We start from the raw sequence: 26,696 nt of genomic DNA on the forward strand, positions 1-26,696 counted from the left end.
ACATCCCAAGGTTTCATAGTCCTATAAAAATTTTATTTATTTATATGTTATTTTTAAATTTTTTCACGTGTCCAATTTTTGATTTTTTGGTGATTTTTCAACGCTGGCATGTATCCAGTTACACTGGTCTAAAAATAACATTTCATACACTACTTACCTGTTTAAGGTTCAAGCGTTGTCGGACTGGACACACTCGGTCCCTAAAATATATATCGATTCGGGTCACCATCGACCATAACAGTAAAGTACCTACTCCTTTTGCTACCTTGTTCGAGTCGCACTTTCAACGATCTAAGTACACATTTTTTGGACCACAGCGGGATCTAATAGTTTAAGTGGGAATTCATTACTAAGGTTAATTTATTTAGTGCAGTAGAATTCAATCACGTTGCCTTTTTCTAGCCTTTTACGGCAAGTTTCGACTTTTGCCGCTTTGTTCGAACTGCAACTAGAGGTAAGTTTCATTCGTCTTTTTTTTTTCTTACTCTCGGGGTTCATCGCCAAGATCGTATCGGACACATTTGGTGTTCGGTAAATATACATTATCCCACGTGCAATCCTTGTCATGGTGGGGTTCGACTTTTCCTGTTCGGGTCCCGGCGGAATAAAACACCACTTCCTCGACTCCCGTCATTTTCGAGTCGCAATAGAGGTTTGCCGTTTTATCTGGATCCCAGTGTGCAACTTTTGCCTTTTTTTTTTTCTCTAAGGGGTCACGATCAGGGGACATGTGTGCCTTCGGTAAATACGTGTCTTGGTGTAATCTAGCGTAGCGAAATCCAACTTTTCCAATTTTGGTCGGGCCCTATTAGAATCCAACTCCGGCACCTTATTTTCCCGTCATTTTCGGGTCACGCATTTTTTTTTCGGAGGCTTATCGCCAGTGTCGGATTAGGTACATTTGGCCTCCGGTAAACACACCTTTGTCTTGACGTAATTCGTATCTTAGCGGAATCCCCCGTGAGATCACAGTGGGATCCAAATTCCGTACCTTTTTCCGTTCCGATTGTTGCCGGTAGTTTGGGTCAAAGCAGGATCTGGCTTTTACGTTTGCCGTTTCTGTTTGCTGCGTGATCCCTTCGGGGTTACGTTTCCCTCGAAAATTTTTCGGTGTTGATCCAGTCCGACGTCGTTTCCAAACTTATGCACTAGAGCGCGTGTTTAAGCGGGTGTATTATTGGTTGCCTATCTAAGGGCGCGCGAAAGTCAAGCAGCGGAGCGAGCGTTAGTCGTTGTTAATGGTACACCTACCTGGTGGGATCGTACAAATCAAAATTGTAATATTCGTCCTCGTCGAAGGTGTCGTATGTGTTATTGTCGACGATCTCTTCTTCGAGGGTATCGATATCGTCATCGTCGTTGTCAGGATAGTCGTCGTTAGTGAAATTATGGCTGTTAGTAGACGAGTGTTAGTAAAGTTAATTAAGTCAAAAGTTAGTTACCTTCTGTATCCCCGGTTCCTAAATTGGAGAAAAGTGGCACCGTTAAATTTAATTGCGGGAGTCTCCTCTTGTGCTGAAATTTTTCCCTAGGCTAAAATCGTGAATTAAGGGATAAAGAAATCTTACATATCTCGCAGTATTTTCCCTTTGTGTTGGGCGGACATTTGCATATAAACTGATCGAGTTCTGGTATACATAGGCCATTATTTAAGCAAGGATTTTTGGAAATGGGACACGGTAATCCGTCATATGAGCCGACATTGAATGCGCATCCGTTCCTATTAGAATCAAAAGAGCAATCCGGCAATTTACCCGAAATGGGAAGGGGTTTTCCATTTAGGAGAATCCTTTGTATTACGCCCTTATATCCTTTAGATGCGCCAGATAAACGATGCACTTCGTCCCACGCTCTGAAACGTATACACCACGTTGACGATCGAACAAGACCATTTTGCGAATAAGTATATTACGATAAAGATCCAACGTAGAACGGCAATTCCAGATTAAGTTCTGTTAGTGGCGTGCCGGAATAACCACGAACTATGCTAGAATTATCCAATTGTAAAATTCCTTCTCGTCCGTCCCGAAATATACGGGCCCAGTGCCACTTCCCAATATTTACAGTCTCTTTAGTTCTGGAACATTTAAGGAACATAAACCAGTAATTAAGCCCCGACTTTGCGAAAAATCACTCACGTTAAATTCGCTATTCCGCTTCCTAAGTTGAATCTAAATTGTAAATGACCACGTGCCAAGTTCAACGAAATAAAGTCGCCGCGACCATTTTTCATTTGACCGTTGTACAATATTAAACCATTAGCTGATTTTGGCATAAAATACACCTCGATCGAAAAACTCTTTCTAACTCCCTCTAATCGTGGAAGTCGGATATAACTCGATCCATTGAATTCCGGATTCACAATGCCTGCATATTTATCTTCTGAAACACATAAAACAAAAATTCATATGTGGCCCTCCCGTACCGTATACACTTTATTTATTTAATCCATTCGTCTATAGCTTTTGTAAACAGGGCGCTATTAGTATGCGGACGGACACACGTGTCGCCCTTTTCGCCCTTCGATACCGGCACATCGAACAAGACAAATGATCAAATACGACGTTAATTGAAAAATCTACATTTTTATAACGTTAGCTACGATTTTTACCGACACACCTTATTATAATGGCATTAGCTAACGGTTATGTGGGATGACGGAAGGAAAACAAGTGTAGGTTAAGACTCGGAACGCCCACATTCACTTGCCAACGTATATGAGAGGCACATTAGCTATTTTTTCCATGTTTTATTACTCATCTTAACCTTAAGTACGCGTCATTATCCGAAAAACACGCTTTTTGTTGTTTCGCGCTCGTTCCTCGCTCTTCTTTTCGGGTTTTCGAGTATGTAGACCGTTTAGACGATATATATGTACTTTTTTTTTTCATAGGTAGGTAATTGTTTTTCTTTCGCTCGCGAACTGCGCAGCCACTTTCCGACACGAATACGACGACGAGAAAGTTTTCGACATGAGGTTTTTGAAGTTCGAGCGTGTTTCGCCCGATAAATTTTTATTTTCTGAGAGAATGTTTCTTTAATTTCCCGGTAAGAGGGGATATAACTAAGATTAACTGCTCGGAACTGTGCGCCTACTAATATACGTTAACCCTTCCAGCGTTCCCTTTTTGGCAAGAAATTATTCTAGGCCGTCTTGTTGGTCTATGGCTCTGGTTTAATGCAATTTGTTATCTCATAACAAATTGTGTGGACCAGTTCGAGTTATAAACGTAGGAAAATTTAGGATAATCCGTACAACTTGACGCAATTCTCCCTTGTCCAGTCGAATATCGATCTTCTTCGACGAGACCCTACAATTATTAAGATCGTGCCCGCTTCATAACAACGGAAGAGGAAACCGGGACATGTTTCAACAATAAGATTACATACTCGACCGTTAAAGATCCTATTTTATGCCTTTGTCGAACCCGAACGGAAAATCAACTTTCCTCACTCATTCATAAAATATGCGATAAAACGTGGACCGTAAACAAATTCGAGATACGGTTTTGGCACCCGAACGGATTACAATGAGCGTCAAGACTTCAACAAGTAAAGGCAAAAGGAAGGATAAATCCGTAAGTCCACTCTTCGGGGATCGCCGGCGAGAGGGCGAAAAGTGGGGGTTGACGGAGCGATTGACCGATTTCGTCTCGCTCGGCGAGGTATTTCTCGAGGCGATTATGTAGTTAATTCGGAACGAAAAAGTCGGCCAAATTTCTGGAAACTTGGAAAAGTCGAGTCGACTCGAACTACGGCTCGTCTGCGACGAAACAGGAAGACCATTAAAAACTCTAACTTACCCATTTCGCAGCGAGGTCCCGTACGGCCGACCGGACACTCGCAGACGTAAGCGTCCGAGCTGAGCGCCGTACACGTGGAACCGAACTTGCAAGGGTTGGAGCGGCAAGGTTCGATGGGTTTTTCGCAAAATTCGCCCACGTGGTGGAGATCGCATTCGCACTGGTAGGTCTCGGGGGTGACCAAGACGCAATCGCCGCGGTTCGAGCACGGTGAGGATTTGCAGGGGTTGTCGCCGCACTCGGCTACGCCTCGCGTGTCTAGCACCCAGTCGTCTCTGTTGACATGAAGCTCGATGGGCCGACGGCCGATTTTCAGTTTTCTGATACATCCTCGCAGGCCTCTGTCGGTACCGATGTTTTCGTATACCCTGGAATTCGTAAATTAACAATACGATCGACCTTATTAAAAAGGCATGTAATCATGAACAAACATGGAGCAGTTATATGAGCGATACGGACAAACTTTTCGATCAATTATTACTAAGTTCGCCCTAGTAGACCCGATCCGGAGGTCTACGAACTTGGCGAAAAAATGTTAATAATTGATTCAATTAATAAACCAGCACGGAACGGTATTTGATTAGAAGCCACAGATAGGCGCGGAAACGGTCTTGTTTTATTAAGTTGTCTATAATCTAATCAAACGCAGCTCCGTCCTCAACTAGTTTACGGTTAACCCAGACGCCGCATCAGCTTTATTTTAAGCTGTTCGTTAGATCGCGGACGTTCGAAGCGATTAGACAGACGGTCTCGATATTTTCCGATTCTTTGATTTAAAAAGCCGTTCGTTCGAAGGGAAAAAACAATAAAAATAGATTTCGTTTTAGTGGCTTTTGTGTAGAAAAATTCGTTTCAGTTCCCGTTCCCGATTTGGAAAAAACCAATGGATCCATTAGCTTTTGTTGCGGAGACGAAATTGTACGTGCGAAAATACAAAGCGGATTTCGTGTTTTCGGGCGTACGTCCGTCCGTTTTGGAAGGGATGATTTTCTTAAATTTTGTGTAAATTTAACGAATAAAGTGTTTAAGTTCCGACGGAGTTAACTGCTTATCAAAGTTTGTTCAGGTGTACGTGGCGAGTAAAAATGTGTGTGTGCTTTAATGACCGGCCCTTGATGCACACATACCTTGTGTAGTTAGAGGGGACGAAGCCGACGTACGTATCTTCCAACAGGTCGAGGGCTTTGAGCGTGCCTCTGGCTTGTCCCGCGACGTCTTCTCCTTCGTCCAATTTGAGAATTCCGTCCCTGTGATACCTCTTAATGACGACCCTGTGGAAATATCCGAGTTGAATTTTGTCGACCGAGCGTATGAGCACGTGTCCGTTGCCGAGGTTGTACTTGAATTCGACGAAACCGTCGACGATTGCCAAAGAAACGAAGTCGCCCAAGCCGTCCGGCTTTTGTTGGTTGTAGAGCAAGAGTCCGTCGTAAGCGTGCGTTTTGAACTCGACTTCTATGCTCAGTTTGTGATAGGCTTTGAGCGGTTTGAGTTTGACGTAAGAGCGACCATGAAAAGCTGGGGTGTCGTATTGTTTGTAAATCACTTCGGTTTCGCAAAGAGACCCCGTAAAGTTTGCGTCGCAAACGCAAGTGAACGTGGCGGCGGGAAGATCAACACAAGTGCTAGCCCGATGACAGGGAGATGAGCTACAGGCTCGGTATTCGTCGGTAGGATTTGGCTGAGGATCAGCTGCAAGTAATCGTCATCATCATCAGTATCTTGAGGTGTTGAGTAAATTCGATAAAAAAAAACAATCAACCGTCAATTTTCTTTTGTCATACTTACCTATGCACTCTTGACGATCCGACGATTCGGAATGATCGGGAAGACAAGCGCACGCTCCAGCTACGCAGTGGCTATACATTATCATGCAATCGGAGTTATCTGAACAGAGATCGCCTAGGAGGGCCGTTACGACGCGAACGGTTGCAGGGGTCGGACGGTATGCTGGGGCGTAGTTTCCACCTACACGGAGATAAGAACACGTCTTTTATCTTATGTAGTCATTTTATTGAAACAGTTTACAGCGGAATGCTACATTATGTCTACGTTAATTTTTATTTATACAATCGTTTAGGGCATATCAGTCTCACCGCGGGTATTGTAAATGGCATTAGGTCCTGTGGCAGATACGTTTATTTCGGAAGCAGCTTTATTATCTGTTTCAGCAGGATAAGAGACTCCTTGAACGGGTCGCATAATAGATCCGCTCCTCTCGTAGTAGTAACGAGGATCGGGAACTAGTAGATGTCGTGTCGATTTTGATAAAGGCGAATTAGAATCGTCGGGTTGCGTAAACTGCAGTGGTGTATAACGGCGCACGGGCCAATCGGTGCTCGGGAACATGTCCTCTATAAAACACGTTCGTCTATGTCAATGTGGAAATTTCGAATGAATTTTTAATTTACCCTTGCAAGTTCCGAAAGCCTGCACAACTATATCTTTTTGGAGCCGACAAGCTACCTGTCGCAGTTCGCACGCCGACGGATACGTTTGTCCGTCGCTTCCGCACACGACCTGAAAGATTTTTATTTGTGGAAAATAAATGGCACAAACATTATTCTAAGAACGTACTTGAGCGTCATTTTCTTGAGGGCATTCCGTATGACATTCGCATATAGCAAATCCACCCCGTTCGACGCATGTTGCTCCAAAATAACAAGTCAATTCTTTGCACGTCGTCGGGGGCGACGTAGTCAGATCCGCTGCGGAATTTCAATTGAAATGAAATATGTCACTTAAATCCATTACGATTCATACCTGGTACGCAACCGTTAGGACCCAGAACTTTGTTATGGCTGGTGCAGACGGTGCACTTCTGGCCTTGCACTCCCGGGTTGCATACGCACCTTCCCGTCATCTGCTCGCAGTCTTCTCGGACCGAGCCGAAAGTGGAACAACCGCAAGCTAACAATATCATCAGAATTTCCGCTTTTCGTTTTCGACTCGACAAATGGAAAAGACTTACGGATGCAACCGTGATGGCCCGAGGAGATTTTTGGCAAGCCCCAATATCCAGGTTCGCATCGATCACATTTGGCACCACCTACGCCCGGTCGGCACCTACACTGTTGTGTTTCAGGATCGCACGTGTCGGAGTAAGACCCGAGTTTGTTGCATCCGCAAAGCGAAGGACATCCAGCGTGACTCGGACCTTGAGCGGGAGTCTTCCCGTCCGGACAGCAACCGTACCAAGTATCCTCGCAACTCTTTTGTTCCATGAGACTTTGATCTAGAAGCAATATCGTGTTGTTTGTTGGTGTTGTTGTTGTTGTTGTGTTGTTGTTAACTCCGTTCAAGCTGATGTGACGAAGCTTTTAAAGTTTTTACCTTTAGGACAACACCTCGAAAAGCGCGTCGTTTGATGGCAGTAGCTACCGGAAGGACAATCTTGTCTTTTAGGACCGCTTCCGCAATCTAATTCCTTTCCTGTGAGGGGATCTGTTAATGGTTTTTCGCCATTGCATGGCTTTACTTCCATTCCTGCGTACAAATTCGATTTGATGGGGTAATGGATAAATTAGTTGTAATGAATGAAATTAGTATGGTGTTAATCAAACCTTGACAGAGATCGAGTGGCCTCAACCGCAACTCCTCCTGCCTTTGACATGCTTCCATCTTCATGGCGCAAAGCGAAGGATAGATTCGCAAGTCGGAGGCGCAAACGGGCTTCGAGGCAGAAACGAGTGCGGCACCGGCACAATCGAACTGACAGGTGCAACGTGGAAAGTTGTCCGGGCCTAATTCGCACGTCGCTTCGAAATCGCAATGAATATCACGGCAGGCTTCTTTTTCGGCCGTGGACAAGTCCGGAATCGTATTCTCCGGACCGACCGTATCGAGGTCCGTGCCCGGGCCAACGTTGTTAGTTTGAGCCGTGAAGGGGGAAAGAGTCGCTGGAGAGGATGTTAGATCGTTGTTAATGAGTTTCATTAGTCGGTTGCTCGGTAAAGGGGGTATAAAACAAGAACATGACAACTTGTGAGAACTTACTACTGAGAGATCCCGCCACTGGAAACCTTTCGCGACAGTCACCGTAGAACACCACGGTTAGAGGGGGAGAGTTCGTCGGCTGTAAACACGTCGCTTTCTGCAACTCGCACTCGTTGGGGAATGTCATCATGTTTGATGCACACACCGGCTCGTCACCTGAGCCTTTGCAATTCGTCGGGCAAACGCACTCTCCGGCTTCGCATCTCCCTCCGTATTTGCATTCCACGTCCTGGCATAAATCTGAAATTATTTATCGCTCGATTACTGCACTGCATTTTTACAGCGCCACTTCGCCGAATCCATTGTTTCTACCATTTTTAATCAAAACTACATGATTATTCTTCGCGACCCTAACAACAGGTCCACCTCCCGCCGTTCAATTTCTCGATCGTATTGCCATCGTTTCTAGGTTCGCCGGAACGTCTAGAAAAACTAATCCATCGGACCGCGTGTCGTCTCCGTTTGGCGTTCCGTGCAGTCAGTCAGTCAGTCGCTCCGGTTAGTTCCAGATGACGTGGATTTGCGAAATGGCGAATTAATTAGAACTGTGAGGGTGGTTAAACTTACCGCAGTTTCCTTTATACGCGACCAAAATGTACTGCTTCGTTTTACAGGAGGTCATGCGGAGTTCGCATTCGTTTGCGTAAGTCACTCCATCTGTGCCGCAAACGGTTCCATCGTTGAGCTTTGGGAACAAATGTGTTTAACTATCATCTATACACTAGCCGGTAATATCTGAACAAGCACGGAATATAAATACAGGATTTCAATAAATCGGAACGTGTTCAAAATGTATATGGGTTCATTTAAATAAAACTCTTTTTCATTACTGGAATTTTGCGAAAGCTGACCGTCGTCAAGCTTGCGAACGCGAATTTAAGCAATCGTCGAAGGAAATTTATAGTCCGCGATTTTGACTTATAATACCTATGTCATTCGTTTGTTTATTATTATTTTTTTTTACCTTTGGATCCGTACATGACTTGGGGCAAACGCAGCGTCCTTCCGTCGCGGTGTCACGTTCGCAGACTGAGTAGAAGTCGCATTTTTTGTTTTCGCAACCGTCTGCAACAAAACGGTAAATACGGATGCACTTGCGGTAAGAGCTCATGAAAGAAATTTATTTTCGTATAAAAATTGTTTTAATGCTAGACGTCGTAAGACGACGACCATCGACGATTTTCATAAAAGCGTCTCGGTGTCGCTCGGAATAAAGTCGAGCTGAATGTATAAAATAGTTTTTATCGGCGTGCATTGTAAACCGTACATAAAAGGAGGATATTCTTGTGTAAATCGCGTGCGAAATTTGGCATACGAGCTTTCCGTATTTGTACATTTCAGTTCGACAAAATGCTTAAAAATAAAGCTAGATGCCGGGATATCCAACGAGCCAGGGATGTAGATATTTCCTGAAAACATAAAACTTTGCCTTGGGGCACTTATATAATATACTGTGTCTGTTTATTTTGAAGACTAATATAAGACGTTACCCAATATAGCAGTAAAGATATGAAACTTTAAACTTACTACAAGGACCGTCGTAAAGGACTGTAATATCGCGCGGATGCTTACAAGCCTCCAGTCTTAGCTTACATTCGTTGCCATACGATATGCCGTCGGAACCGCAGACAGGTTCAAATTCGGCAGGACACACAGGACATTCGCAGTGCGCTATGCCGAACCGTTCGACGCATGTTGCTCCATTTTGGCATACGTGCTCGCTGCATGGTCCTTTCTCTCCGCAGACCCCAGCGTACGATATTTCAATGGTAGTCCTCGTCAGACAGCCCGTTCTTTTCAGTTCGCAATCTGATGGAAATGTTCGGCCGTCTTTCGAACAAACGGGCCTCATGATGGGCTCGCACGTGGGTGGGCACTGACAATGTGCTATGCCAAATTTATTTATGGCGCATTCTTCGCCCAAAGTACATCGCACGCTCATGCACGGATTTATACCTGCAATAAACCAACTATCGATATTGAGAATATTAAATTCGTCGCTAGCTGAAGCCATCCGTCAACCGTTTATTATCGACATCGTCATTCCCATCTGATGACGTTTTATACAAAACTTTCATACCGGATACTTTGGATAATCTAAACAAAACTCCGGCGCCGCTCCGGCGGCTCCGTTCGGAACGAACAATAATTTTATTTCGAGATGTACCAGTTGAGAACTTCCGTAAAGCGTACTGGATGATCATGCCGGAAACGCACCGCTTTAAAAGATATATTCGACCGATTTTTCTCTCCTTTGTTGTTAATTTACGTTAGAGTATCGATCTAAGTTAAGAATTTTGTTCAAGAATCATTAAAACGGTGCGTGTCGGCGCGAGTTGGCGCAGTCGGACGGATAAAAAACGAATGCGAAGAGTGCGAATACGAACCTGAGCTGCATTTTCCGCGGTATATGATATTCAGGTTTTTCCTTGCCCTGCAGGCTTCCTGTCGTAGCGTGCATTCGTTCGAGTAGGTTTTTCCGTCCGATCCGCAAACGGGAGTGAATTCGAGAGGGCAACTGTCCCCGCATCTACAGACGGGGTTGCGATGCTCGTCCAACTGACATACTTCGGGTTCTGCACATTCCACTCCGGCACAAGGATCTAAAGCAATTTAAAATAATGAATTAAGTGGCCGGCGAGGGTCAATTAGGCACGTTTAGCTCGAATATTTACCGACTTGGTGCAGTATTTACCGGACAATTTCCTGAGAGGCCAATTAATTCCATTTCCGATCTGTAGTTTTTTTTTCGAATTTAATTATGTAATTGTGCAAGACGGCGTAAACCGTTTTGTCTTAAAGCGGTTCCCGGTTGCTCACTGATGCGAGTCTTAGCCTCGGAAAAGTTAAAATGAAAAAGTTGAAAAAATCTCCAGCTATCTCGACTTGTATAAAAAAGTTTCGACTCAACTTATATACTTTAAAGCATTTAAAATATCATTTTGTGTACTATGTTTAGCGTGCCAGATTTCTTGCAAAGTGAATATATTCCAGAGCCGTTCGTTATTAAAAATTGGATCAATCGGGAAAGTTGTCCTATTAAAAGTGGAACGAACGAGAAAGTTCGTGCGTTGCTTTGACACTTACCGCACTTCCCGAGAAACTTGACTGTGATGTTTGCGTTCGAAGTGCAGGCGGCTTTTTGGAGTTCGCATTGGTTTTTGTAATCCACGCCGTCGCTTCCACAGACGGGGCGAGAGGTGGTGTGATCTCCGTAGCTGGGGCATTTATCCGGACAGACGCAGCTGGCATTGCGGCCATCGGGGGAGACCACACATCGTGCCCCAAAACCGCATTGCTTGTCTCTACAAGGATCGTTTTGCTCTGAAAGGGGGAAAGGAAAAAAACTATCTCAATATCAATCGAATTTAGATTAAATGCATTTGTTCGAAACCATATTCAAATACAAGATAGGTATATATGGCGCCTTGCGGAACCTCACTCATGCGCACTAGCTAAAGAGGAAGTTTCAAACTTTCCACTTACCCTTAGGGAACACGTAGCAACATAACGATATGTCAGTGCGACTATTTATTAGCATCAACAGCAATAAGTAATTTGTTTTTACCTTTGCAGCGGTCATTGATATTGCTATGGAAGAATTTATCACAGGATTTTCCTGAGCGTGTATAATTTTATGCTAGTTAGTAATTTGGCTATATCTCATCAGAGGAGTGAGTTTAATTAGAAGCTGATTAATCTACGGTTTAATAATAAAAACATTATAAAAATGACTCCCTCGGGTGGCCGTTTCTTCGCGTAAGAAATTTCGCTTCCGGTCCTGAAAAGTTCGTGGACTAGTGTCTGAACATGAATCAACTTTTAGTTTTCGAAGAGTTTCGGGTTACTCTGGTGGTGGTTCCAGGCAACGCTTTCCTGTATGGAATGTAAACAGTGCGATAGGTGTATGTGTTTGATTTAATTCGAGTAGCGTGTAAAGGCCAGATCCAGACACATTCCAGGACACGATACTAGACGAACTAGTACGATCGATGACGACGTAATGCGAACGCGCGAACAGCACAGGGGTCAAAACGTCACTGAGGTAAGTATCCTGTGCTTGGGCTTTGAAACAGACTAACTTGCACTGCAGGTAGCGGCGACTGCACACAGCAGAGCAGGCGCCATATTGATTTTAAGTTTGGCGAAGCACCACAAGAGATTACAATGTCGCGTAGGTGGCCGGCGACGTTTTGTTTTCTTCTGATAAATTACTATAATCTACTACAAATTTTACCTGCTGCGGCTATCTGTCTTACTTTTAGACGTAAATAGGCTTTTTATAGTAGCTTGCCACCAGTTTAGTGCAATATTTCAAAAATGCTGTTAACGCTCACTTGAAAACTTGCTCTTTTGATAGATGGCAGCCACCAGAAGGTTTGCGACCCAACTTTCCCTTCGACAAAGCAAAAACATTAAAACTTTTTCCAGACTTACACTAATAACGAACTTATGGGACCGGCGCCCCAAAATTAATAACTCCAAATTATTAAGCCCTCGCCCTAACACAACACGGTCCTTTCTAAGGCCTTGGCGTTTTCGTCCTTCCTAAGCGGCTAATTACAATACCGATACTCTTTCGAAAACCTTTTCCCCGTCGCCGTCTCCGCCACTGAGATATTTGTGTTCCGCTCGATATCCGATTTAACTCACGGAAAAAATTTACGCTATATATTTACAGTCCGAAGTCGGCATCGTGTTACAAGTGGTACTCTAGCGTGAACTTTCAAAAGGACCGAAATTCTAAACAAATTCTTGTATGAAGAACCGACTAATGCCACGTTTTGTCGGAGTGCCACAATCCAATTGTCGAAACTTAAGCAACAGAGTCTCGGCGTAAATCAATTAAAGAGAAGATTTCGTAAACGCAGTTCGTTCTTTGGACGTTCTACTGTATTCGTTTGAAGCGCGATATTGGGGTTACCTGCTTGTAATAAAACTTCGGCAAATGTTGTGTGTTACGCAAAGCCGAATAGAATTCCATAAATTTAAATAATAAAAAAAGCTAAAAAAAATATGTGCGTTATCTAAAAGCGACGTGTTTATTCGTATCGATTTGAATAAATGAGTTAGTAAATATTCAAGCTCTCTTCATCCTGCACTTCGTAATTACCATCTTCTCTTAACTTTTTAATCTAAAATTAAGATGAGCAGCTAAATGAACATTTTCAAGACTGACATAATATGCAAGTCGAGCAGCTAATTAACGTAATATTGTCTTATGCGGTCTTCGTTATACTAATAACATCCTACAATTACAATTATTATAATAACGACAATTATACATAGACCAAATTAGATTAGTTTCGCGTAAGATGAAAGGGTAAATTAAATTCGAATGCGGATCGAGATGCGTCGCTGGTGCAAATCTCGCACTGTGAAAAACCGCCACGTCACTTTAAAAAAATCGAGATACAACTCGATTAAATCATAGTTAAATGATCAAAAAATGTAACTGGGAACGTAGCAGCTGAGGTTTTTAATGAACCCTATAAAGAACCAAAAATATACCGGAATGGCAGGTGGTTGTTATCGTTTCCATATTAAACTAAAGGAAAATCTATTATTTGTACAAAGATCTGCGTCAGAGCGGCGAAATTAAAGATTGCGGAACATTTGCTTTCTAAGAAATCAAAGGACGCGGAATTTAATTTCCGTTTCAACTTCAGAAACACATAATTGATAAAATTACACAACTTGTGTAAATTAAGAAGCGGACGTGTGATCAGCGAAGGAATATCGACCTATCACTCGGCAAACAAGAGATGATTTCACATATTCGATATGTTAGCGATTTTACGGTGCATACGTTATCGTCCAAAATTAATTACTGTATCAACCAACAATTAATATTCAAAACTACCTGTTGACTTTGTTACCGACGACGTGGTTAGTTATTTACCCTCGTAGTTTCGAGCTAAGCGATGCAATTTCGCATAAACTATAGCTTAGTAGAACTTTGTTTCGTCGTTAGAGTTTGTACTATCCAATTTTGGTTATTAAGTACTAGAGTATCAAATTGGGACCTTTATCTGAACACGTGGTGTCGTCACCAATAAGTACAGTGTTGAAGTTAAAGTGGCTCGTTATAGGTTTTTACTTCTCGAGCGTAAGCTTGTCCCTGTTTCCCGCGTCCGTCTATCTGTCGTCTGTCGTCTGTGAACTACCGGATGGACTATTGTCAAAATTTATATGTATTTTAGGAGTATCTTGTAGATGGTAGAACTCTAACCAAAATAACCAAAATTTGTTGAATCATCCCGACCAACAATGCGATGATGTCATCTTCAAAATTTACAGTGCCCTTGTGGTCTATGAATCCGTGTTGACAGTCAAATTTTTTGGAAAAATATTAAAATTGTATAACAACATTTTTCAATTTTACATTGAAGCTGTAAATGCACTTGATTAGTCGACTAGGCACATTTTGGCCACAAGAAAAGTGTAGGTTATTATTTTTTGTTTGTACTCGGTTCTCAGCAGGAGTTTTTGAAATGCGCAATGCTGTGTAATGAACGAGTGGGTTTCAAAGCGTGTATTTCAGCTAAACGTTGAAATCAATTTTGTTTTCGCGTTTTGGATATTAAGTTTTGGCTGAAACGGCAATTATTTTTTAATCTGCCGCTGCGTAATCTCTTCAAGTATAAATTTGTTTTTTAATAAACGTAAGCATATTTCTGAGATGTTTGAACGGGTTACTTATGTAAAATTTGCTAAGATATTAAAAAAGCTTGGAGTAAAAACCATTAATTTATTTGATGGATTTTCGGCGTCTGAGCAACCGTGTGTCAACGAAATGTTTAATTTCTAGGGGAAAATATTTAATATTCGGCGAATGTAGCTCGAATATTTTTCTCGGCTGTTATTTACTTTTTTACAATAATCGGTGGGTTAAAATTAATCGTGATCAATATGTGGCCATAAATCTTGGAGTTTTTAATAAAGGGTGAAGGTTTGATAGAGCGTTTGTATATAGGGAAATGTAAGAAGAGATAATTCCCTTCTAGGTCCTTTATAACGAGATAATATTTTTACGAGGTCGCACGCTGGGCAGTAACTATCCATTTAAGGACCTGCGAGTCGAGAAATAGTGCCTGTTTAGTCTCGAGGGAAATGAAAGCCTCACATATTTGGCATTATCTCTAGAAAATATGTTCAAAACTCATGGGATGGTCATCGTCACACTTTTTCATCGTATAATAAGATTACGTCCTTTGAATTTACGCTAATGAGTTTAAGATGTTATGACTTGTAAGAGGATTAATTAAAGTATTTTATATCTCCATTAAAGTTGGGCACGTTATGAGATTTATAATCACAATGAACGTTCATCGAACAAACTTTTCGTGATATATAAAGTCTGATAAAACTTGACAAATAATCGTCGAGTTTCGCGACATTGTCGAATTAATTTTTTAAACACGGAGCGGAAGCTAAATTAACTGAAAAATTTGCGGAATTCGAGGCATCCCCGCGACCACACCTAACGCATTATTTAAAAGCCCACATATTTTTTGCGAACGACAATCGATAAATTTAAACGTTACACGTTCCGAATAGTGGCTGCCTACGACGAAACCGGTCGATAGTTTTCGAAAGCGACAAGATCTTTCAGGGTGGGGCCTCGTGCGAGGCGATAATTTTTTGAAAATGTCATATTGCCTAAACCTGGGTTTAAGCTTTGATACCTCTAATCCCGGTTGTTAAACGGTTTCCGCTTTTATTTGGGTAATTTTGTCGGAGAATATCAATAATTCACCCTCTTCTCTCAGGGTTTACATGGGTTTCTATATTTTAGCATAAAACAGAGTCGGAGTGAAATTTTTGTCGAGATTTAAATAAATTAATCAACGGCGGTCGAACTGCAATGATCGCTTTGTCGGAATTGATTGGGAGCGATATTGTTAATTTACAACTTTTAGGTTAAGTGTGTTATTCAAAACCTGTGCTGACATTCAGCTGGAACGCTGCCAAATAAATGTATCTGGTTTGACAAATGCGAAAGAAAACTTTTTTCATTTCATATCGTTTAAAATACTGTCGGCGGAAGAATTTGATTAAAGTATAAAGTGAAATTTGCCGGAAAAATATTTGTTGAACAAACTCAACCACTTCGGTTGTTAGTGTAAGAGCTTTGTATATAAAGACATATTACTCTAATTACATCAACAATTTATTCGAGTTAAATACCCAACGAAGATTGCGCCGCGTTTATAATTTACCTACATATCTAACTTGTTTCGGCGATAATTTGTACCGACAACGCTAACAAACTTGCAACAATACATAACAAAGTTTGACAATCACCAGGTGATAAAACGTTTTGTTCATTAAAACGACACGACCAGTTTTAACATTCGTGGAAAAAATCGACAACTTCGCTGTTATTTATAACCGGCGATTTAATATTCGGAGCAATTATTTACTCTTCATTCGACCAGATTAAACCCGAAATGTGGGCTTCTGTTTCGTCAAACTCACACGGGTCTCAGAATTAATGTGCCCACATGAATAAATCTCTGATTTCGCTATACAAACTGATTTGAGGCGACGCAGAGCGTTCTCCTACCTTTCGCAACTCGAGACGACACAAACACAAAAAGGATAAGACAACCACTAAGGGACACTGAGGAATTTTGCAAACGACGTTTAGGCCATCCCACGCCAAAACTGACACAAAAAATGTTCACATTTTCTAATTTACTTGATTCTATTCGACGCATTGCGTAAGTTCACTAACAACTTTTTTAGTCTTGTAGCTTCGTCGCAGTGAGGAAGTTCTCAAAAAAGCGGTCTTATGGAAGCTGCTCTTTTGAGGTATTTCGTTATGAGAACCACTTTTTGAAATCTGTCGTAAGACACTTCCTCTTTTGAAAACACTCCTTGTTCTTACCGTTATCTCCAACAGATTGGCAGTTTTGTGTAAATTGCTTTTTGACAGCACTGTATTTAGTTTGTAGGCTTTCGGTTACTATTCGGTTGCTGATTGCCGTTAATTAGTGGAAGTTGTAATTATCGACATAAGATCAATGACGACTTGGCGTCTATTCAACAGAGCAAAGGTGGGTGTTCGCCTTCTGACGACGTGATCTGTCTCGTTGAGACTTTTTGAACGATATATAAACTGCGTCCTAGAGAAAAATGAGAATTTGTATTAGTAGGAAAATCAAAAAAGGGACACAACTATGGTTAATTACAGCAATGACGAAACACGTTCACCAGTCATCCACTAATCTCTTTTTTCGCGAGATTGGCCGCCGCCGTTTAAGTTGGAAGTAATTTGCGGGGAGAAGCAGCAAAACCATCTCGGTGCATAAGCAATTAATGTATACCCTAGTAGAGAAATATTTTTAATGGATTCGGTCAAGCTGTTACATGCAAAATAAGCAAAACATGCTTTTACATGTCAAAATTGCTTACCACATTCCCCATCATGTTTAACCCTGGTGTTAAGTCGAGCCTTGCAAGATGCCACACGGAGTTGACAGCGATTAGCGTAAGTCTTTCCATCAGTTCCGCAGACTAGGTCGACCTTCTGCTTGCAACGTGTTGGACACTGGCAGAGGGCGCGACCATCGGGACCGGCGATACAGTCAGCTCCCCAAGCGCAAAAAGTTTTCTCGCAGGGTTCTAAAATGTTAGTAACATGCAAATGTTAATGTTAATTGTAGCGTTAGGGATCGATCTGATTTCGTGAACTATTATGGTCGTTAAGGGAATGATAAAAATACACTTGCGTGAGATTCGATGAGAATGCACACAATATCCATCATCCATTAATGGGATTTCATTTAAAATTATTATTTTTATCGAGGCCATTTTCACCGCAAACTATTTGTTTGCCGGTTGTATGTTTATTTAATTGCTTTTTTATCGCTGAGACAATGTTGTTTGAGCAACACTGCCAATTATTTAACAATTTATCAATACAACTGAAGCCATTTCGCATGCATATCGTACCGTTTGTACCCCACAAGCTGATTAAAATTTCTCTTTGCCACCGAAAGAATATCACACAATTATGACACCCTAATTGCTAATTAATTATGAAAATAAGTAAATTACTTACTAAAACAGCATATTCAATTATTACACGCAAAATTTGAATAAGTGGAGGAAAACCATAAATTAGCTCGTAAAGAACGGGGCGAAAATAAAAACCGAAAGTTGGTATTTTTAGAAAGAAATGGCGGATGCGCCGGTTTAGATGTTCCTTAGTTTTAAATTAAAGTTAATGCATAATTATCGCAATCATTGTAATGGTCTTGTTATTTAGTTAATGTTAGTTAAAGGGCATTTCGTTTTAATTAAAAAGTAGTGGATGCGAAAACAGGATGATAAAATTGCTGACGAAATGAAAATTCGTCGAAATTCAAATTGACCGAGGAAAAAGTTTTCTTATCAAAAATAATAATATATTATTATTTGTTAAAAATTTTAATTTTGATGCGAATTAACCGAGCTACCGTTTCAAACATGCATCCAAGTGTCGCGAGCTGCGTTAGTTGCAACCTTTATTTTGACTTGCATAAAATTAAAATCCGAACGACTTTGAGGAACATGGACACAAAATAGTTAAAACTGTAGTGAAAAGTGAATGATGGATGCGCCAGGATAAAAGCAAAATGCGAACTAACTTTACGACTAGTTAACAATTAACTTCCAGTTGTAAACAGTTTGAAAAGCCTTCAATCATCGTGCATGTTTTTGCAGGATCTGCTGGTACAACGAAATTGACAGTAAATTTAAAAATTTCACCTATAAAAAAATAGTGTTATAATTGAGCTTATAAAATTTGTACATTCCAATTACGGAAGGTGAAGTGAATTATGCATGGAGTACACATATTTAAAATTGATGTTCTAATCAATTAAAAGTACGCATCGATGTTACTCTAATTGTGACCCCAATTGAGCCTTTAATAATAATAGCACTTTGAGGCAAAGGTATCGGAGCGAATAATTTATTGGTGTCTATAAAATTGGGTATTCTGGGCAGCTATTAAATCTAGGCGTTACGCAGTAAATAATCTATGTGCTTCGTAACATTGTTAAGAAGTTTCGTCTCTAAAAAATAACTGCGGCTTCTCGTGGAAACTCGGCGAATGAGACTTTCTTCTACTTAAACGTAAGTCAGTTTGTTAAAAATTCACTCGGTAATGATCCTCTAGAGAAGTTAGTTTGTTCTGACCACACTAATTTTCCTGTGAACCCTCTCTATTTTATTCAAAGTGCTCGTAAATCCGTATAAACTATACAACAGCGTTAGTGTGAGGCATTAACACATTTACCACCCTCGGTTACAATTTCCTCCATTAGAAAAGAAAAAAACAAAAACGCTTTGAATGACGCCAGGTATAAACGTCACTTAACAAGCATCAACATTCTAGACATATCAACGCAGGTGAGTGGTATGTAGAGCTTGCGGAATTTCGAGATATGTCAAATTACAAGACTGTATCCAGATATCTCCCTCTGGTGCTATGTGTCTTCATTCAAGATCCAATACGATTTTTGTCGGAATATTACTTTTAAAAATTCAGCGCGACGTGGTACACTTCATATTTTGGTATAGGACATGCATAATAAAAAAAGAAAATACATCAACTTTATCTCGTTCCTATAGCGACAAGTTCAGGAGAAAGACGTATCACCACAAGAGAATATGGAATGTTTCGCGCATCTGTGAGGGCCCGCTGTCACCAAATACCAATTAGCACCATTCGCATCTGTCTTGATAAAACACTTAAAGCGTTATTTTCCGCATTTTCGTATATTGCGGAACGACGGTAGGGTCAGGTGTTAAGTCGTGCCAAATTAGAAAACGCATTCGCTATCGTTCGTAATTAATTCTTGCAACAGTTATATCTTAATAAACTAATAAACGAAATCTATACGAAAAGACTACGGGTTTTTGCAACCGCACAACATTCTACTATTCCGACTTATTGTGATAGTTTTTTTTTGTAGTTGTGAGTCTTGAACCTATCGGGGCTGGCGCCCGTTTTTAACAAAAAGTAAACTTATGCCGCAAGGATGTTTGAAGTGTCGAGTCGTCGTCTCTGGAGGTGGGCCGAAACGGCGAGTTTTATTGTAGTTTCGGAATTGTATAATTTTCGCATGTGTCAAACGGGGAATAAAAGCTCTTTTGATGGAGTGGATGTTTTTAATGATTGCTTTTTCGGTAATTGATCGAGTCTAGTGATTGATTTGTGGCGAGTTTGCTGATGGTCTAAAACAAAAATGTTTGGACAGATTTGATCCGAATTGAGAGCGGCGGGGAAGCAATCGGGCGTTGAAGTTTATTAGTGACCAATGTGTCGTCGGTAAAGTGGGTGCAGGTCGGATTACAATATTTAATTAGGGCAGCGAACGAAAAGTTGGCTGTAACCGTATTAATTAAGTTGTTCAAACAATATTAAAGACTACGAAGAGATAATTAATCCCATTAATAAATAGGAAGGATAAGACTATCGGCTTTAAGTTGATGTTATTGGATTAGAGAACTTTGTTTTAGTTTAATAAATTTGGGCAATCACGGTTTAGAGGAATTCGGTGTTGTTATTGGTGAGAATCGTGTGGATTGGAGTTTCATTTCTTCGGAAAGAAGTAGCGCATAATTTTATCGTTGCTTGGGCCGGAGACAGGCAAGCGTAGTCGTGACCAGCATTAATATTAAGTCTCTTGCATAAAAATAAAAACAGTATCAAAAAAGGAAATTGATATAAGATATCGGCGAAATTTAATAAACCATTGCCGACGGGATTTAATTTTTTCGCTTTGCTCGCGCGATGCTCGTTTTGGGAAATGCGTATTCCAAGAAAGCGTACGCGTTCCCGTTTTGGTGGGAGGTCGTGTGTGATTAATTAAACGCACGTCTGACTATATATCAAAGCTTCTGTATACTAAAATACCGCATGTTTCCCTTAAGAGACATTTCGTGACGGTAACACTTGAAGTAATTCCCAATAGTTCGGTTGCAAACACCTACCCATTTGAACGTTAATTCGATCGGAATACGATGCTAGATTTACCCTCCGACTGAATCGATATTTAGCAGTCGTCAAAACGGCAACAAAAAAGAAATTATAATATCGTTTATCATCGCAATTTATTCGTTACGTCCTGGACGAGAAGACTCGCCAAAACTGACAACAACCCTCATGACGGTTGTGTATGCGACGATGAATACGAATATGAAATATAGATCTAGCGACCCAGATAAATGTACCAGCTGTGAACTTATACCCTTAAAATTTATCAATTGAAAACTACCCCGGTAAAATAGATATACGATTCCGATAAATCTTAACTCCCATTTTCAAAATTACTATCCCTCGAATCTGAATATGACTAAAAATGATGCGTGGACTCACCTCCGGAGCGATCGCGAGAACTCCCCGTCCATTACAAAATTGGATTTGCGTTACCGCTAACGCCAATTTTTAATACCCTTTTGACGTAATTACAAATTTCAATAGATTCGCTTTGATTCTGGTCGTAATCGGATCAGGAGAATCCCTCCCGGAGCATTTTTTCATCTAGTTGATCAGAGTAACCCACATCACATACCTCATTACCTTTATAAAGATAAGTGAAAGAGAACGAGAAAACGCAAAGCTATTCTTGATCCAGTTGGCTGCTCAGTATCACCAGTCCAATTACTGACAAACCAATTAGATTTAACTGGCCGTACCTGTAAGTCACTAAGCTTCGCAATCAGGCCGGTATTTGCTGTTATTTGAAGAGAAATTCGCCGCCGAGACACTTTCGCAATAGATAATTCTTGTTTCTATTTTTGGAATAGCGATCCGTCGCCTGAAACGACTCGCAATATATTAAAAAAAAAAAAAACTCTGGCTTTGATCCCTATGATGTTTCCACTTCGCTTGAAGGAAATTGCAACGCACTTTTCACCGATGATGTTTTTCGAGCTTAATTAGTGATGCCGTAAATAATTAAATGATTACAAAGCCAAGAATTAAAGGCTGCCCAAAGCTCCTTAAATTATTCAAATTTCCACAGAGGTGGCGGTAATCGCTAACGTTATAATTTGTTTACGCAAAAAGCTTCGATGTTCGCCGTTTGAGCTGCAAATTTCACATACAAAACGCCCTAAACTTAACGCTAAAAGTCAGAAAAACTGTACGCTTGAATTCACTCGAGACGACAGTTTTTTAATTATTAAATTAACCAATAAACTACGCCGGTAAACGTAACGAAATCATTCGGGTGTGGCACTTGTTCGAGAACCAGAACAAGTCGTAAGTGAAGAAAAACTACATTTTGGTAAATACAACAGATCAGGGAGCAAAATTTAACCAATCTTTTGAATGTCGTGGTTGTCTTTAAGGTCGTGGGTTAGGTTGTGTTTCTGCGTCTCCTGGTTTTCGAAGCTCACAAATGAAGTACCGCTTTTGTGGAGATCGTGCCGACGTTAGGAGTCGTGTTACCCCGAGCGGTATTATCTGTTTCGTGTGCGTATGGCGACGATTAGGAGAACAACAAAGGGAACAAAGTGCGCCGCTGTTTAATTCGATCATCTTGCAACTTTTCCCCCGTACGAAAACAATGTGACAAAGTGATAACTTTTAAATTGAAAAGGGCTTTTGTTTAGTGGTGGCACGTATGACGAGAGGATGAGTTATGGGAAGAATGAAATTCGTGTCGTCGGGAGTGCAAAATTAAAAATTCTTGAAAAGTGCATGAAAATTAATAAAATTTATTACCGACCGATTCGGTGCGGTGCTTTTGGATGTGAATTTTTGTTGTGCGACCGGTTTGAGGAATTTATAGGAAATTTATCCCTTAGGTACGTGTTCAATTATTCTGCCTTAGCCCATTGACAAGCGCATTTTCTGCTTGTCACCCAAAGGCTTTTTACATCAATATACGGAATTTTAGTATTTTCCTCTTCGTGCTCGTTTTTTGGAGGTTGGAAATAAAAATTTCGTTATTCTAGCGTAAATTACGATCGATAAGTTGATGTTCCTTTTGAGGGATTATTCATTTAGCCACAGGTTAGCAAGTTTTTGGAGGGTATACGTCTACACCAAGCGCGTATCGAGTATTAGAAATCGATAAGACGAACATACTGTGAACGTAATATGTGAAATTTATTAGTCGACAGTTCGACAAGTCATTTGTCGCGGATTTCATTAAACAACTTAATGAGCAAAGAATGTTGTCGAAGGTGCGAGAATGTCACACTCTACTAAATTTGGAGGAAATTTATGGACCGGGGAGAGGTAGATCCGCTTAGTTCTGCGCCTTGTCTAACTTACATGTCTATAAATCTTTATAATTTGCCAGGGAATAGTGTAGCATTCACATCCATTCCAACTTACCAGCTCGCTAGTGCTGAATGTGACGTAATACATCACTCTACTCTTTACCATAAAAACACCTTTACTCCCGGGATTACACAAAATTTATTCAAATTAGTCTAATAGCGACAACATCATTCCGTCATAAAAGGCACACGATACTACGCTATCTCTAAACAGTTTACAACTAACCAGAACTAATGCTCCTAATGCTCGCAGCGCCGATCCTTTCACTTCCCGTCTGTATGCTCGTTCTCTAAATACATTAATGTATTCCTTCTCATTTTTCTCCTTGCGTTAGTACAAATTATAACGATACGGAAATTTGCACCTTTTAAAAATTCTAATATCATTTTGGAACTTCCTTCTCCTCCGTTCCGTGTTTTCTCTTTAGGACCACTATCATCCATTTTATCCCGGGCTTTTGTCATTTAATATTTCATAGCTGGATCTTCTTGTCGGCTGCAGGCTGCTACTTTTTTTATTAAGTGGTCAAATATTTTTCCCTAATTCGTTTCCTTCATTTTTCAATCAGCGATTTTTCAAACGCACGAGGTCGACCTCTACACAAATTTATTTTATTCTCTTCCCTCTTCTCTCTCTCTCTCTCTCTCTCTCTTTATCTCGCATACTGCGATTAGTATAATAAAAGTGATCATAATCGTTGTCGCACGCCGCTTATATTATTTGTACCGCGATTTCCCCCCGAGGTTTTTTTAACGAGCTGCAACTACGAAATGTCCGTGCGTCAAAACGACGAAGGTTGTAAAGCAAATTTCTGCAATCTTAACCGTAAATCATTTATAAATGCCGCCGTTTTTTTTGTAGAAAAATAAGTCTTTTCAGTAGATTTGTGTGTCGTACAATTTAATAAGATCTACTGGTTGAGAACTGTGGACATTTTTAACTTAAATGGTTATATAATTCATTTTGATCCCTTTAAACTGAAAAGTTTCTGAGGGATAAGAAAAGTGTCAGTTGCTTAGCTGCGTAATACAGATTTATGTCTAAAAATATTTTATTCTCTTAACAATTGAAATGTTTCATAACGCGAGGTTTAGGTAAAGAATGAAGCGATGATTTCTGTTGATGTGTGAACATGTCTTTGTGATAGATGCGCTGCAGCGATACTAGCGGGGTGGTCCGGCTGTTGATATGGTAATTTTGGTTGCAGAGCGAGTTTTGATTATGGGTTATGAACTGTGTTGTGTATTTGTAATATAAGGTTTGAAGATATTTTCTCGTTAATGTCCAATTTCGGGCAATTATGTTGATGATCGCTGATTATTATGAAATCGAATTTTATCTTTCCGTTGTAAATATTGATGAAGCGTAATCCTGAATTATTAGAGGTCCCTTCTCTGCTTCGGTATCTATTTCATTTTCCGAGAGCGTAGATGTACAGTGGAACCCTTATATCCCACGAGATTCTCTAAGTGTCAAGTTTCTATAAGACGGGTAAAATACAAATAAATTTTCCTAATCACGTATTTTGCAGTTTGGCAAGTTTTCGTTTGTGTTTTTAAAGTAAATATTATATCAGATCGAGTCGAGTATTTGTTGAAGGTTCACGTTTTCAATATAAATTTTAAAGCAACAAAAATGTAGAACCGTGACCGAAATGCGAATTGAGGTTTTTGTTTCCCAATTCGAAATTAACATCGAGTGCGTATAAAAAGTAGTGCTTTAATTTCGTACATAATGCAGAGAATCGAGTGCTACATAGTTGTCAGTATCAGATATCGGCGGCGGCCGAAATAATGTAAGCAAATATTTCATGGTTCCGATTCGGTCTTTTAATTGATGCGGCGACCATTAGTTTCGCTTGGACAGACGTAAAAACCATTTATCACAAAATTCCGATTGAATTATTTAATTCTTGCTCGTGCTTGTTCAAACAATGCGATTTAATTAGAAAATCACCTATCTGCAATCATGTTAAAAGCGGTTCGTTAACACTCAAAACCTGCCAATCAGATTCAAGTGACACGGTCATTTAAAATGTTCTTTCATAATTAAACTTCTGTTCGAGTCAACCTCGTTCCGTCCGATTTTTGTTTCCTACGCGATTATGGTCGCAACGTGCGAAATAAAAAAAAGCCAATGCTATTCAACATCTTTATTATATTAATTAAATTCGATCGTAACTTCTTTATATCACCTTGAGTTGAAAAGAGAGGGGAAGCGTCGCAGGAAACCGAGAAAGAAAGAAAGGATATTTCTTTTTCATAAGATGGGAGTAGACACAAATTCGAACTTTGCAGAACTTTTGACGAATGTTTTAAAAACGCTTGCAAATGGCGTCGTAAAGTGCAAACTTGTTCCACGTTCTAGGTGTTGAGTCTTTCTAAAACAAAGCATATAGGTTCAGATTCACGTCGATGAATGCACGTTCGACAGTGGTGACTTTTATTCAGCTTTTGTAGTCGTTCGAAACTTGAAGTTTGCGAATGAGCACTGTTTGAGGTAAAGACGATTTGGGCACACCTGAATGGGTCTGGCAGACTCAGAATACTGTTACGAAATAAACCCATACGCCGCCCCGGTACGACACATATGGGTTCTATATGTACGGCGACGATGGGTGACTCATCGTCGGTGACGGCGGCCGGGCGGTGTTCTCTAAAGAAAAGCCTGGAAGCGGAAGTCGCGATGGGTATTCCAGAAAGACTTCGGAACATCTATTAATTTAAATAGAGGCCATGTTCGGGAACGAGATGATTCAGCTGATTCAACCAACGAGTCAAGTCCAACGAGTGTCGAGAAAATTCAAACAAGTTGCGCCGGAATCATTTTGTACATAATCGTTGTGTAATTCCTCGTCTAAATTGGAGTTACTAAAAAATAAATTGTTGACTTTTACCCACGCCAACTTTTTTTCAATCATCGATCATCGTAACAGTACTCAGGTCGCTACTGTCTACATACCGCTGAAATTTGAGCATTTTTTCACGTTTTCGTATCCGTAGTGAATTTGAAAACTCGGAAAATGTGGCATTCTCAAGTTGCCTGGAAATTGATCCAAATCGTCTCGTCCTTCGAATCTGGAACAACTTAAGCACAACCGAGTGTGTTTAGAAGACCCAGAGAATTCAAAACTCGCTGCCATATGGCTTAGATCTAGATGTTTAACAAACACCTGGTTCTAGAATGGCTAGAATTTGACCGAAAACCTAGATCATCTGTTTTTTTGGAATGTGAGTGTATGGAAAAGACCTAGAACTTTCTCTAGATCTTTATCTCAACTGTGGCGAACCATGCCGGAATTTAAGAAAAATATATTTAATGCAGTTGATTTTTAATTAACCTAGCTGTAAGAATGGCAACGTTACAGCAATAGTGGATTATCGTAAACGAGAATACCTTTGGAAAATTATTAGCCGCGAGTGCGGAAGGGTCGTCCGACAATGCGATTTAATTAGGAAATCGGTTAAGTGAATAAAGTCAGGAGTGGTTTATTTAGCTGTTAAAACCTGCCAATCAGATGGTCCAGTTAATGACAGGTGAATTACACTTTGTTGAACGATGCGATAAAGGACCCTTCACACTTCAGCTTAACACGTCCTCGTCGC

At 40.6% G+C, this 26,696-nt stretch overlaps 2 protein-coding genes across 8 annotated transcripts in view; one reads left to right on the forward strand and one right to left on the reverse strand.

Annotated features, from left to right (window-relative positions):
• LOC135131219 (pancreatic triacylglycerol lipase-like) overlaps nt 1–26,696 on the forward strand; it is a 173,906-nt gene that overhangs the window by 4,989 nt on the left and 142,221 nt on the right. The gene's annotated exons all lie outside the window — the stretch shown is intronic.
• LOC135131212 (agrin-like) overlaps nt 1–26,696 on the reverse strand; it is a 147,729-nt gene that overhangs the window by 1,859 nt on the left and 119,174 nt on the right. For 4 of the 7 annotated variants that reach the window (XM_064058817.1, XM_064058815.1, XM_064058816.1 and 1 more), the window contains 22 exons: nt 17,220–17,429; nt 10,887–11,123; nt 10,187–10,402; nt 9,327–9,755; nt 8,764–8,864; nt 8,367–8,484; nt 7,800–8,039; nt 7,367–7,702; nt 7,137–7,289; nt 6,775–7,038; nt 6,567–6,713; nt 6,381–6,511; nt 6,215–6,323; nt 5,900–6,157; nt 5,592–5,771; nt 4,931–5,495; nt 3,804–4,171; nt 2,139–2,382; nt 1,913–2,077; nt 1,569–1,852; nt 1,443–1,515; nt 1,252–1,392 (listed from right to left, as the gene is read on the reverse strand). In XM_064058817.1, the coding sequence (XP_063914887.1) occupies nt 1,252–1,392; nt 1,443–1,515; nt 1,569–1,852; nt 1,913–2,077; nt 2,139–2,382; nt 3,804–4,171; nt 4,931–5,495; nt 5,592–5,771; nt 5,900–6,157; nt 6,215–6,323; nt 6,381–6,511; nt 6,567–6,713; nt 6,775–7,038; nt 7,137–7,289; nt 7,367–7,702; nt 7,800–8,039; nt 8,367–8,484; nt 8,764–8,864; nt 9,327–9,755; nt 10,187–10,402; nt 10,887–11,123; nt 17,220–17,429 (4,969 nt within the window). Of the gene's footprint in view, nt 1–1,251; nt 1,393–1,442; nt 1,516–1,568; nt 1,853–1,912; nt 2,078–2,138; nt 2,383–3,803; nt 4,172–4,930; nt 5,496–5,591; nt 5,772–5,899; nt 6,158–6,214; nt 6,324–6,380; nt 6,512–6,566; nt 6,714–6,774; nt 7,039–7,136; nt 7,290–7,366; nt 7,703–7,799; nt 8,040–8,366; nt 8,485–8,763; nt 8,865–9,326; nt 9,756–10,186; nt 10,403–10,886; nt 11,124–11,285; nt 11,358–17,219; nt 17,430–26,696 lie in introns of those variants that run through there. The other 3 variants (XM_064058820.1, XM_064058819.1, XM_064058821.1) reach the window with 2 other exon arrangements.

This window comes from Zophobas morio, unplaced genomic scaffold, assembly GCF_036711695.1.
Source record: "Zophobas morio isolate AGI-343-1 ecotype UQ-CSIRO unplaced genomic scaffold, CSIRO_AGI_Zmor_V1 ptg000019l, whole genome shotgun sequence".
Lineage (NCBI taxonomy): Eukaryota > Metazoa > Arthropoda > Insecta > Coleoptera > Tenebrionidae > Zophobas > Zophobas morio.